Source organism: Mesoplodon bidens (genome assembly GCF_964165515.1).
Source record: "Mesoplodon bidens genome assembly, chromosome: 3".
Lineage (NCBI taxonomy): Eukaryota > Metazoa > Chordata > Mammalia > Artiodactyla > Ziphiidae > Mesoplodon > Mesoplodon bidens.
In genome coordinates, this window is record NC_138178.1 from 168,576,799 (window position 1) to 168,589,646 (window position 12,848).

A 12,848-nucleotide genomic window follows, 5' to 3' on the forward strand; every position below is an offset into this window, starting at 1 on the left:
TTGAGTGTCTTTTCATGTGATTGCTGGCCGTTTATATATTCCTGGAAAAATGTCTGTTCAAGTTCTTGGCCCATTTTTAATTGGGTTGTATGTTTTTTATTGTTATTGAGTTGTAAGAGTTCTTTATATTTCTGGATATTAACCCCTTGTCAGATACATGAATTGCAAACATTTTCCCCCATTCCATAGGTTGCCTTTTCATTTTGTTGATTGTGTCTTTCGATGAATAGATGTTTTTAATTTTGATATAGTACAATTAATCTATTTTAACTTTTGTTACCTGTGCTTTTGGTGTCATATCCAAGAAATCACTGCTAAATCAATGTTTGAAGTTTTCCCCTATGCTTTCTTCTAAGAGTTTTATAGTTTAGCTCTTTCGTTTAGGTTTTTGATCCATTAAGAGTTAATTTTTTTGTATATGGTATAATGTAAGAGTCCAACTTCATTGTTTTACATGTGGATATCTGATTTTCCCAGTACCATTTGTTGAAAAGACTGTCTTTCCTCCATTGAATAGTCTTAGGATGTTTGTCTAATATCATTTGGCCATATATGTGAGAGTTTATTTCTGGCCTCTCTATTCTATTTCATTGGTCTGTATGACTGTTTTTAAGCCAGCATCACACTCTTTTGATTACTGTTGCTATGAGATTAGGAAATGTGAAACCTCCAACTTTGTTCTTCTCTTTCAAGATTGTTTTGGATGTTTGGGTCCCCTGAGGTTCCATGTGAATTTTAGGATGGACTTTTCTATTTCTACAAAAGATGCCAGCGAGATTTTGTTAGGGATTGCATTAAGTCTTTAGATTGGTTTGGGTAGTACTGACATTGTAAAAATATTGTTTTCCAATTCATGAACATGAAATGTCTTTCAATTTATTTGCATCTTCTTTAATTTTTTTCAGCAATGCTTTGTAGTTTTCAGTGTACAAGTCTTTTACCTCCTTGATGAAAGTTTATTCCTAGGTATTTTATTCTTTCTGATGCTATTGTAAATGGAATTGTTCTTGAAATTTCCTTTGGAAATTTAATGTATGAAATACAACTGGCTTTTGTCTGTTGATTTTGAATCCTACAACTAATAAATGAATACATTTATTAGTTCTAACAGTTTGTGTGTGTGAGCATGTATGTAATCTTTAGAACTTTCTACGTATAAAATTGCATTGTCTTTGAACAGAGGTAGTTTTACTTCTTTTCCAATTTAGACGCCTTTTATTTCTTTTTCTTGCCTAGTTGCTCTGGTTGGAACTTTCAATACTATGTTAAATAGAAGATGGAAAGCTGGCATTTTTGTCATGTTCCTGACCTTAGAAGAAAACTCTCATTCTTTCACCATTGAGTATGATGCTAGCTGTGGGCTTTTCTTATATGGGCTTTGTTATGTTGAGGTAGTTTCCTTCTATTCCTAGTTTTTTGAGTGTTTTTTTTTTTTATCATGAAAGGGTGTTGAATTTTGTCAAATATTTTTCTGCATCAACTGATATAATCATGTGTTTTCCCCTTCATTCTGTTAATGTGGTGTTTTGATTGATTTTTCATATGTTAAACCATCCTTACATTCCAGAATTAAGTCCCACTTAGTCATGGTGTATAATCCTTGTAATGTGCTGTCGAATTGTATTTACTAGTATTCCATTGAGGGTATTTGCATCAATATTCATCAGCGATGTTGGTCTGTAGTTTTCTTTTCTTATAGTGTCTTTGTCTGGCTTTGGTATCTAAGTAATGTTGACCGTGTGAAATGAGTTAGGAAATATTCCCTTCTTTTCAATTTTTTGGAAGAATTTGAGAAGGATTTGTGTGAATTCTTTCTAAATGTTTGATAGAATTTCAACAGTGAATGAATGCAGTCCTGGGCTTTTCTTTGTTGGGAGGTTTTTGATTATTGATTCAATCACCTTATTAGTTATATGTCTGTTCATGTATAACTAGTATCATGTATACATTTTCTATTTCTTCATGATTTATTCTTGCTTGGTTGTGTGTTTCTAGGAATTTCTTTATTTTATCTTGGTTATCCAATTTGTTGGTTTACAATTTTTTCGTTGTGTTCTCTTATAATCCTCTTTCGTAAAGTCACTCATAATGTCCCCTCTTTAATTTCTGATTTTATTTATTTGAGTGTTCTCCCTTAGTTTCTGTCAATCTAGCTAAAGGTTTGTCAATTTTATTGATCTTTTCAAAGAACCAATGCTTGGTTTTATTGATTTTCCCCATTTTTAAAACGTTTTGTTGAACTCTGCTCTAATATTTATTATTTGCTTCCTTCTGCTAGCTTTGAGTTTAGTTTGTTCTTTTTTCTAGTTTATTAAGGTGTAAAGTTAGGTTGTTGATTTGAGATCTTTCTTCTTTGTAATGTAAATGCTAATAGCTACAAATTTCCCTCTTAGTACTATTTTTACTACATCTCATAAGTTTTGGTATGTTGTATTTTTATTTTCACTTGTCTCAAGATATAGTCTAATTTCTCTTGTGATACCTTTTTTGACCTATTGGTTGTTTGAGCTGTTTAATTTCCATACATTTCTGGATTTTCCAGTTTTCTTTCTGCTGATTTCTAGTTTCATTCCACTGTGATTAGAAAAGAGACTTAGTATGGCTCCAGTCTTTTAAACTTCATTAAAACTTATTTTGTGGCCTAACATAGGTCTACCCTGGAGAATGTTTCATGTGCACTTGAGAAAATTGTGTGTTCTGCTGTTGTTGGGTGGAGTGTTCTGTATATGTCTGTTAGTCCAAGTGGTCTATAGTGTTGTTCAAATCTTCTGTTTCCTTATTGATCTTCTGTCTGGTTTCTCTATCAATTATTGAAAGTGGGATATTGATTCTCCTACTATTATTGTGTTGTTGTCTATTTCTCCCTTTAATTCTGTCAATGTTTGCTTCATATATTTAGGAGTTCTGATGTTTGGTACACATACATCTATAATTGTTATGTCATCTTGGTGAATTGAATTATTCTTTTTTTTTTTTTGCCGTACAGCTTGATTTTATAAAGTCAAATATATAAGTCCTTATATTTACGACTTCTTAGTTTTCAGTCATGTTTAGAGAGGCCTTATCCACTTCAATATCCATAAATGAATTAACCAATACTTTCTCCTAGAACATTTATGTTTTTGTGCGTGTGTTTTAGTGTTTGATCTGCCCAGAGGTCCAAATACTCTTATTTAATGTGGACTTGAGCCTTTAACACTCTGAATTGACTATGATCCCTCACATAAGTGCAGACCCCTTAGCTCTCTCCCTGTTTTGTGGTCTGCCTGGCTTAGCCTTGCCTTACTCTTTCCTTCTGCCTACCACTCTCCTACCCAAATCTAATTAATTAATTAAGTTTTTCCAGCTGCCTCCAGAATGGTCCGTCTCTCTCATTGTTAACTTTCCATATCTGTAAAATAAATTATGGGCTTCAGCCAACATTTCATCCTTGCCTGGCGCAGTGCCTGGACAGTGTAAATACCTGATAAATATTAAGTGGATACATGAAAGATTTCTGTGACCTGGATTCCACGCATATCCTGTGGATGTAAAGAGAGACTCAGAGACAAGAAGGTGAGAGATTTACATGTCACACACAAGCTAGGGCCAGGTCAGTCATTCTTTAATGTCATCTAAGGAGGGGACTTGGCGTGGGAATGGAGGGCTGAACCCAGAGAGGAAGTTATTTTTGCATGGGATTCACCACCTTTCCCATGAAGAGGGGATTGTTGGTGTTTTCATCCTTGATGATGATTAAGTAGGGCATGTTGAAGTTGATGGTCAGATGCTCAGACCAGGCACTCTCTTCTGAGAGGGTGGCCCCAGCATGTTCTGTCCCATTCTCACTGATGCTCATCACAGCCTCATGAATGGCCCGGAGGGGAGAGAGGACAGAGATCTGTTTGAGTCAGAGACAGGCTGCACCCTTTCCCAACCCAGGCCTGGAGGTAAGGCCCAATGTGGTGAGAGCTGTCCTGGGGCTCAAGGAAGAGCTCTCTCCAGAGGATTTTAAATAAAGAACCACAAGATTGACAACTGAATCAACATGGTGTAGTGGAATGAACATGACTTTCCATCACAAGGATCTGGGTCCAAATCCAATTTTCCCCACTAACTCACTGTGTCACTAAGGAGAAAACTATTCTCCCTTTCTTTTTTTTAACATCATTATTGAAGTACAATTTTTTTTGTTTTTTTTTTGTGGTACCCGGGCCTCTCACTGTTGTGGCCTCTCCTGTTGCGGAGCACAGACTCCGGACGCACAAGGCCAGCAGCCATGGCTCATGGTCCCAGCCGCTCCGCGGCTTGTGGAATCTTCCCAGATGGGGGCACGAACCCGTGTCCCCTGCATCGGCAGGCGGACTCTCAACCACTGCGCCACCAGGGAAGCCCTGGAGTATAATTGCTTTACAATGGTGTGTTAGTTTCTGCTCTATAACAAAGTGAATCAGCTCTACATAAACATATATCCCCATATCTCCTCCAAAACTATTCTTCTTGAAACCTCAGTTTCCTAAATAGGAAACTCAGACCTGTGGGATAGGATGACCCGGGGCCACTATGGTGTTGCATGTGAGGAACTTCACTCAGTGTAGGTGCTCAATAAATGTGTGTGTGTGCACAAGTGTGTGCATGTGTGACAGGTGCGCATTTGTGTGTGAGTGTTTGAATAAGGACAACAAGAATCAAGATCTTTATCTGGTAATTGTAAGCCTCCATCAACTGGTCACACCTACCTACCCAACCCCATCCCACACTCTTATTCTTAACCCTTCCCTCTCTGGGGAACTGGTCCCCTCTCTGTGCTTCAGCACCATACTCATGTCTCTCTCATCGCCTGGCCTGGCCTTCCCCATCCCTGTCCTCCTCTCCCTGCAGGAGACGCACAAGGCATGGCTCTCAAGGCTTTTGTCTGACCCACGAGGGGACCCTCACCTCTTCCTGACCAGCCTCCTCAACAGCCCTGGGAAGGAACCCACCATCTCGGGAGGTGGATTTTCTTGTACTTTGTCTCCTTGGCTCCGCACTTGTTTGTAGACCCGATTCTAAACTCCCTGGGGACCAGGGCTTCGATGGGGACCTTCACACGCCTCATCCCCACCCAGGCACTCAGCTCACAGTCAGTCACTGAACTGCAGTTGTTTCTCTGGGCACCTGTAATTCTCCCGCGTAAATGGCATCTTTGGTCGAAATCACTCTGTAACTCAGACTCAGTGATTCACCAGTAGCTCCTGGTGTCACAGGCGCAGGGCCAAAGGTCCTCTGCAATCCCTGAGCCTAAGCCTCTCTCTGTAAATAGGGGTTTATCGGGACCCAAAGAAGAGAAGTCCCCGGCCAAGGATGAGACAGAGGTTGAGTGACACAGCCTCAGAGGAGGTCCTTAAATAAAATGCACCAAGCACGTGAGGCCGCCTGTTCCCCCCCACCATCCGGCCACACTGCAGTCTTGGTGGAGCGATGGCATTCCTCAGGGACCTCAGTCTGCAGGTGTGCCTGTGTCCCTGTGTCCCTTCCTCAGCCTCACCCTCGAGCTGCAGCCCCCGTGCACATTGCGGCCTACAGAGGTCAAGGGCACACTCACCTTGGACAGCTTCAGAGGCACTTCCTCAGTGATCCCTGAGAGGTCAGCCCCGTTGCTGAAGACCTTGGTGATGCCCAGTTTACCCAGGAGAGTTTTCAGATCGTAGGTGCCAGAAATGGACAGTTTGGGCAAGTGTAAATTGGCAGAACTGTCACGACGGATAGAAAATAAAAAAGTTTCACAGAGTTGAAAGTGTTTCCTTTTCTGGTTGTTCCTCCCACTTGGCGCCCTGTCCCCCTGCCCATGCAAGGATGTGAGGTCAGCCTTGATCTATTCTACTTTTAGTTCCTCTACACGTGGGGTCAGAGAATGTTAGAATCACGGGGATCCTCTTGTCCTGCAAAGCCTCTCAAATGCCACCTCCTCTGATAAGGCCTCCTGGAGGATCCAGGGTGTCTCTGGAAGGACTGTGCACACTGCTTCCCTGCAGGGTTTGGTCACCCCCGAGACTGAGACTCCTCCGGGGCCAGGATCCCAGAGGACCATGGGGCGTGGTGGCGGGTCCTGAGTGACATCTGTTCCATGAATGAGTGACTGCACAGGACTGGAGCTCAGCTCTAGTTTTCAGTGGGGACAAGGTGTGGCCCCGAGAGGGTCTGACTGGCCCTCGGGCTCTGTTTGCCCTGTTCTAGACCAGGTCCTCCTGTTCTCTGCTCTCAGCCTCTGGTGCAGGGAACCTGGGCGTGGGTGGAGCGGGGAAGAGGTATTAACACTTCTATTCACTTTTTAACCTAATACTTCTCTGTATTTTCATTTTTGTTTTATATTGTATGCAATAAAACAGCTCATCCGGGCATGGGCATATTTACAAATACAGAGACATGCACTAATTTGGGGTGCATGACGGGGACCAACCACACTCATCTAGTGACAGAGGATCCAGAACCAGCGTCAAATGTGTCCTGGAGTTTTCCGCTCTGGACCTTTGCTTTTCAGGCCTCTCCTAGCAGGTTTCCCCCCTGTCTTGCCGTGGACTTTCTGTCCTGAAACTACACACTCAACTGCCACCTCTGCCAGGAAGCCCACCTCTTCCTTCTGGGTTTGCCCACAACATGGGTTGGCATTGCTCTCCCTGCACGGGGCACTGGCCACTGGGAAGGGACACTGTCCAGGCTGGGGAGGAAGTCCTCAGGGACAGGACTTTCCCTCCTCACCCCTGGCCATCTATCAAAGCCCTGTCAGTGCTTCCCGAAAGGGTGCTCTGTCTGGGAGCCTAAGATGATGCACCCTCCCCGCCTTGGGCCAGGCCCAGTGGGGCTGCTCTTGGGTCAGCCCTGGCCTGGGAATCACCGTATCTAAGGGTATTTGAGGATTTTGGCAAGGTGCTTCTCAGAGAGCCCATCCTCCAGCAGCTGCATCTTCCCCAAGTTGGGCAGAAGCAGGAAGGCGGCCATTCTGCCCTGGTAGTGCTGCACCAACACCCAGCAGGAGAACTCATTGTCTCGGTACAGGTGGAACATGGCCAGGCTATTGATCACGGGCACCTTGACTGTGATCTTCTCGTTCACATGGAAGTCTCCTTTTAGGAAGCGGTGAGCCTCGAGTTTATCCTTCCATTTGCCTGTAGAAGATGAAGGTGCACAGCAGCTAGGGGTAGGAGAAGGTTTAGAAAAGTGTGCTAGAAAAAGGAGCCCTGAAGCCCCCTGGTGAGATGCTGGTCTCTGAGCCTCAGCTTTGCCCTCTGTAAAATGGGGCAAAAATGAAATCGTCAGGCTCCTGAAGGGCTTTGTGAAGATAATTTGAGGCTAGAGGAGGATCTAGAGTTTCTCTATTGCAGAGGCTAAATGGCATCAACCTGGGTGGGCAGAACAAACATTTTTACTTGGATTTGATGTTTAGTTAATGCCTGGTCTGAGGCTGAAAAGTATTGGGAGTGGTTGGAAGCTCCCAGGTCATACTGGGCACCTCCCATCTGAGTCTCCCTGCCCCTTGGTAATTGGTGCTTCTTATTATTCAGGGAAATCACTCTTGTTCCTACTCTAATGGCCTTTCCCTGGACCAACATGTGAAATGCAGATGCCTGGGAAGTGCCCCCTCTGCTCTACCAAGAGAATGTCACCATCCTGCTAAGACAGGTTGCCTCGGGGACCCCAGGGCCCAATTTTCCCATTTGTTGGGAGGAGGAGAGTGAGGCTGGGGAGGGGACAAGACCCACATGAAATCCCATGGCAGAGCTGGGACCTGGGATGTGTTCACTCCAGCCTCTGCGCTCTCCATCACACTTTTCTCTCTCTAGAGCAAGGGGCCAATGGTGTGAAGGAGGCAACCCCTGGCCTTGACTCTCACCTCCCCTACCCTAGGCTATCTCCATGGACTGTTTAAACTGCCTTAGAATGCCCTCTGGGACCCACAGGTCCTGACATTCTCTTCACTCAGAGGGAGGAAGGGAGGTTGGGATTCAAGTTTAGTTGAGCACCTACTCTGTGAGCGTATAGTCCCATGTTCTTTGTAACTTATTTTTTCCTTCTAAAATGCTTACAAGAAGGGCATTATTATGTCCATATTACAGGTAGGAAACTAGAACCTCAAAGAGGTAAAATGACTTGCCCATAGTCAAACAACAGCTAATAGGTCATAGAGACAAGATGTGAGCTCTGGTCTTTCAGTCTGCAAAGCTGTCACTATTTCCACTACACGAGAGCTGTCAGAAGTGTCTTCTGTGAAATCCTATTCCCTTCACATTCCCTTTGTTTTTATGACTCTCTATTTTGGGATACTGCATAGTTTGCCTCTCTCCCTGGTAGGGATTTACAATGCACATTAGGATATTTAAGGCTCTGAAAAGTCTTGCAGAGAAGATGATGATTTGACTATTTAACCCACTATTTTCTAACCTTATTTGATCATGCAAAGTCTTTTTTTTTTTTGGCCGTGCTGCATGGCATGCAAGATCTTAGTTCCCTGACCAGGGATAGAACCCATGCCACCTGCAGTGGAAGTGCAGAGTCCTAACCACTGGACCATCAGGGAATTCCTCATGCAGAGTCTTTTAGTGGTTGTGTGTAGAAAATTGAATAACTGAGATCCATAGCTACATTCCATCCACTGCCAAGGAAAATCTAAAGAACCAGTTCAGGCTAGTTGTACAACCTTAACCTTCAAAAATTATGTAGTTCACCAGAGCAAGAGCCATGTCTTCGTCAAGCTCTTTGACCAAATCCACAATTATTCCCTGAGTTCTTATCTTTATTTGATGGTTGATCTCTTTCTTGGCCTCTTTGATGTTCCTGAAGTTGATGGAGAGGGCTTTTGAGTGGTATAGCTTCTTGACATTGTACAAAAACTCAGGCTTTTGCTTCAGATTCTAATCAATGATTAGCATAGTCATAGGTGGTCAGCTGGAACTGATTGTTTGGCTGCTTAAGGGTTTCAAGGAGACTCCCTAAGCCTTTGTGGATATCAGCCTTAGGCGCCTTCTTTAACTTGAAGCCTATGCCCTTCAGGATCTGGATGTAAGTATCATCTTTGGTTCCCAGGGAGAGCATCGCAAAGGCTATAGCGATGCTCACTGGGAAGAAGATGATTTTGTCGTTGGACTGACGGGCCAGTTCATGGTACAGGCTGAAGGCGAAGCTGGAGAAGTGTGGGAGATCGTATTGCTAAATATCAGGGCTGGACTGATGCGTGGCGCCAGGGACTTGACTGCACAGGCCTGCCAGCAGGAGGAGGTCCCACGTGATGGAGGATGTCATTGTCCTGCAAGGGAGAGAAGGGTACCACACCCGGGTCAGGCCACCACACCTGGGTCAGGCCACACAATGAGTCCCTCGATCACCGATGGACGCCATGTCAAAGCAACCACTGTTTATCGAGCGTCTATGTGCCAAGCACTTTCCTACATCAGCACCATTGAAAGACTCAGAACAACAGCAAAGACTTTATGGCGATTACCATACACCAAGCTCCATTCTAAGCACTTTACTGTCTTATCTCACTGCATTCTGGTAACTGTCCTATGAGGTAGGTCAGGCGACTATCCTGGCCTTACAGATGAGGAGACCAAGCTCCTAGAGGTTAAGTCACACTTGTCCAAGGTTCCAGAGTAGTAAAGTAGCAGGACCAGAATCACACCCCCAGGTAGTCTGGGTCTGGAGTCCACACTCTCGATGGTTCCACTAACATCTGCAATGAGCCCGAGGTGTAAGTGCCACAGCCCCTACTTTGCAAAAGAGGAAACTGAGGCACAGGAAGTAGATGATTGCCCAGGAAGTGGGCCAGATCAGGCTCAGGGATGATTGGATCTGGAACAGCCCTAGGAAGAGTTCTACTGAACCCTGGTTTTTAATGGACAGAGAGGCTGCTACCCTGAGTGGGAAGGATCTAGCCCAGTGACACCCAGTCAGAACACAGAAGGGCTTGCCTGATTCAGGCCCGGATTCTCCCTAACTCCACACACTTCCTCCATCTCCTTTTTCTTGAAACTGCTACAGCTCTCACTTTATAGGCCACTTGAGCCTGGAGTTGATTATCATCTGATTCTATAATGTTCTAGGCCTGGAGAAGGCTGTTAAATTAGAGCACATGAGAACCCTCAACCTCGCGGCCCTCACAGACATTTGTCTTGTGGAGCGTTTTGTTATCTTCATTTTACAGGATGTGAAACGTGAAGCTCGGAGAGGGTCATTAACTTGCTCAAGGCCACATAGCTGGCCAAGCAGAGCCAAGACAGACAGGTCTCTCTGCTTCTGGCCCGGTGTTCTGTGTTCAGGGGGCTGTTCATCTGATAACTACCTCCTGAAGTGGAAGCTTGGCTGCTTCTAAGGGCTGGGCACAGAGGGAGTCAGGGGTCTCAAGCTCAGTACTATTTCTGGGCTGGAACATTCTATGCTGTGGGGAGGCTGTCCTGTGCATTGTTGGGTGTTTAGCAGCATCCTGGATAAAACTAAATCCCAGTAGCCCCTCCCCACCCCCAGGTGTGACAATAAAAAATTGTCCAGGCATTGCCCAGGGTCCCCCAGAGCCAAAGCACCCCTGTGGAGCTCCCATGTTGAAGGAGGAAGGGCTCAGAGCACGAGACCCACTTGGGAGGCCTCCTTCTTCCTGCTTGACCAGACTTTTCTCATCTTGGAATGGGTTTGGGCCAAGTGATTCCCATTTGAGTTTGCTCACTGGGGCCAAAGAGTTTAATGGACTCAGTCAGTTTGGGGTGTTCATTCTTCTTGGGTGGGGACCTTGTCAAGGGACCCCAGGATTCTGCTGTGGTAAGTTGTGCGAGGCCTTCGGGAGACCACAGAAAAATCTCTTTGGCTGTCAGCTTGGGAGCTCAGATGCCTCTGTGGTCCTTTGGCTACCAGGAGCTTGATGACCAGCACCTTTAAGAGGCTTAATGACAACAGCCCCTGAGTATCAGGGCTGTTCCAGCTAGACACTCACATGCAGCCACAGCCCCGAAAAGCCTTTCTTGAGCTCTCTGGGGGAGGGGGACGGTGGGTTTTGCCAACTAAAGCTTTTAGGATCAGTGAGGGGCCAGAGGATAGAAGACAGGGCCGTGAACCCAGATAAGAAAGGGGAGGAGGTGACAGAAACGCTAGCAGGGTTATCTGAGGAGTTAATGAATACACCTCAACCTTTCAAAGGGGCAGTTCCAACAATGAGGTCAAGGCCAGGGGTCCACTGGGGAGCAGAGAGGGAGAACTTGGGCTGGCCTCTGAAAATCTGGGGGACAGGCCACCACGGGGGATCAGCTTTCTCCAGCAAGATAGTTAAGTGCTGGGGCATGGAAACTACCAGGCCAGGCCAAAGACTGTGGCTCTGGCTGGAAGTGAAAAGAACAAGGCAAGAAAGGAGAATCTTCTTAATAAAAAAAAAAATAAAGAAATAAACAATAAAGAAAAAGGAAATAATAGTATCTACCTCAAAACAAAAACAAAAACAAACAAGAGGAAAAAAAATTTAAAAAAGGGAAGGATCCTGAGGCAGAGAAGCATTTTAGAGAATGGGGCACAGGGTGCGGTCCCTCCAGGGGGCCTTGTCCCTGCCTTCTACAGGGGGGGAGACACACAGGTGAAGACCACCAAGGCCATGGGGTTATGTCCAAGCCTGGGGAGGGTTGGAGAAGAAGAAAGGTAATCCCGAAGCAGCCCCGCCCACCAGCCTGTATTATTATAGGGGCTGTGCTGGGACCTTTTTTTTTTTTTTCAGTTAAATATTCAGCTATATTTTCTTCAGGTTGTTAGTGGCTACATTTTTCGCCTTTAACTATTTTATAACATTTACTTCCTTCCCCCCCCAACTTTATTGAGATTTAATTGATTTATATCATTATGCAAGGTTAAGGTGTACAATGATCTTTAGGATTAACATATACACATGACTATATAGAAAATAGATAATCAACCAAGACCTACAGTATAGCAAAGGGACCTCTACTCAGTATTCTGTAATAACATACATGGGAAAAGAATCTGAAAAAGAATGGGGGGATTTGAATGATGTCATTCCATCCTCCCCACCGACTGTGCTGGGCAGAACAGCAAAGGTTCGACTGCCCGCCTTCAAATCCTCACCCTGCAAATCGGAGCCAAACCTGCCTGTGCCTCAGTTTGCTCCTCTGTCAAGGTGGCCCGGCCTCACGCACCCGTGTCAGCTCAGGACAGGGCTGATGGAGAGCTACTCACTCAGTGCATGGAAATCTCTTCTTCCTCCGGGAGGCTCACTGGGCTGGACTCACCCCACAGGCTGTACCACACTGGCACATGCCTTCACCTACTTATAGGGCAGTCTTAGGGCGTTGGGATGCTCAGTCCTACGGGGCCCTACTCCCCACACCCTGAAGGAAATAAGCCTGGGGAGCCTCCAGAGCTCAGCCAGCGTGTGGCTGATATCATCTGAGGGCCTTGCTGCTCTTCCCTGAAGTGGTCTAGTCCAGCGGAACCAGCAGGTACAAGGCCACCTGGGAGGACGGGGTGATGGGAGCCTTGTGACCATGCAACCCAAGGATTCATCTCTCCTTGAGACTTGTCTCCCAGAGCTGTTGAGAAGAGTGATTAAAATCTGTCCAGAGCCTAGAACTGTGCCTGATGAATGGTTGACCTTCTTTTTTTTTAAAGAAATTCTTATTTATTTATTTATTTATTTATTTTTGGCCATGCCATGTGGCACCTTAGTTCCCTGACCAGGGATCAAACCTGTGCCTCCTGCAGCAGAAGCACAGAGTCCTAACCACTGGACCACCAGGGAAGTACCCCATAGTTAAACTTCAGTAAATGTCAGCTGCCTGAAGTCACCGGGTTTGTCACTGCCAAGGTCCCAGCCCTAGGAAACCTCACACTGGGAGCTGGAATCT

The 12,848-nt window shown here is 45.3% G+C and overlaps 1 protein-coding gene across 1 annotated transcript; it reads right to left on the reverse strand.

Annotated features, from left to right (window-relative positions):
- Nucleotides 1-3,664: 3,664 nt before the first annotated feature.
- On the reverse strand, nt 3,665-9,503 carry LOC308614114 (alpha-1-antitrypsin-like; the record flags this gene model as incomplete). The annotated part of the gene is made up of 6 exons (XM_081228307.1): nt 3,665-3,789; nt 5,476-5,833; nt 6,979-7,124; nt 8,660-8,867; nt 8,977-9,136; nt 9,499-9,503. The coding sequence occupies 6 exons, from the start codon at nt 9,501-9,503 to the stop codon at nt 3,665-3,667; spliced, it is 1,002 nt and encodes a 333-aa protein (XP_081084433.1).
- Nucleotides 9,504-12,848: the final 3,345 nt, after the last annotated feature.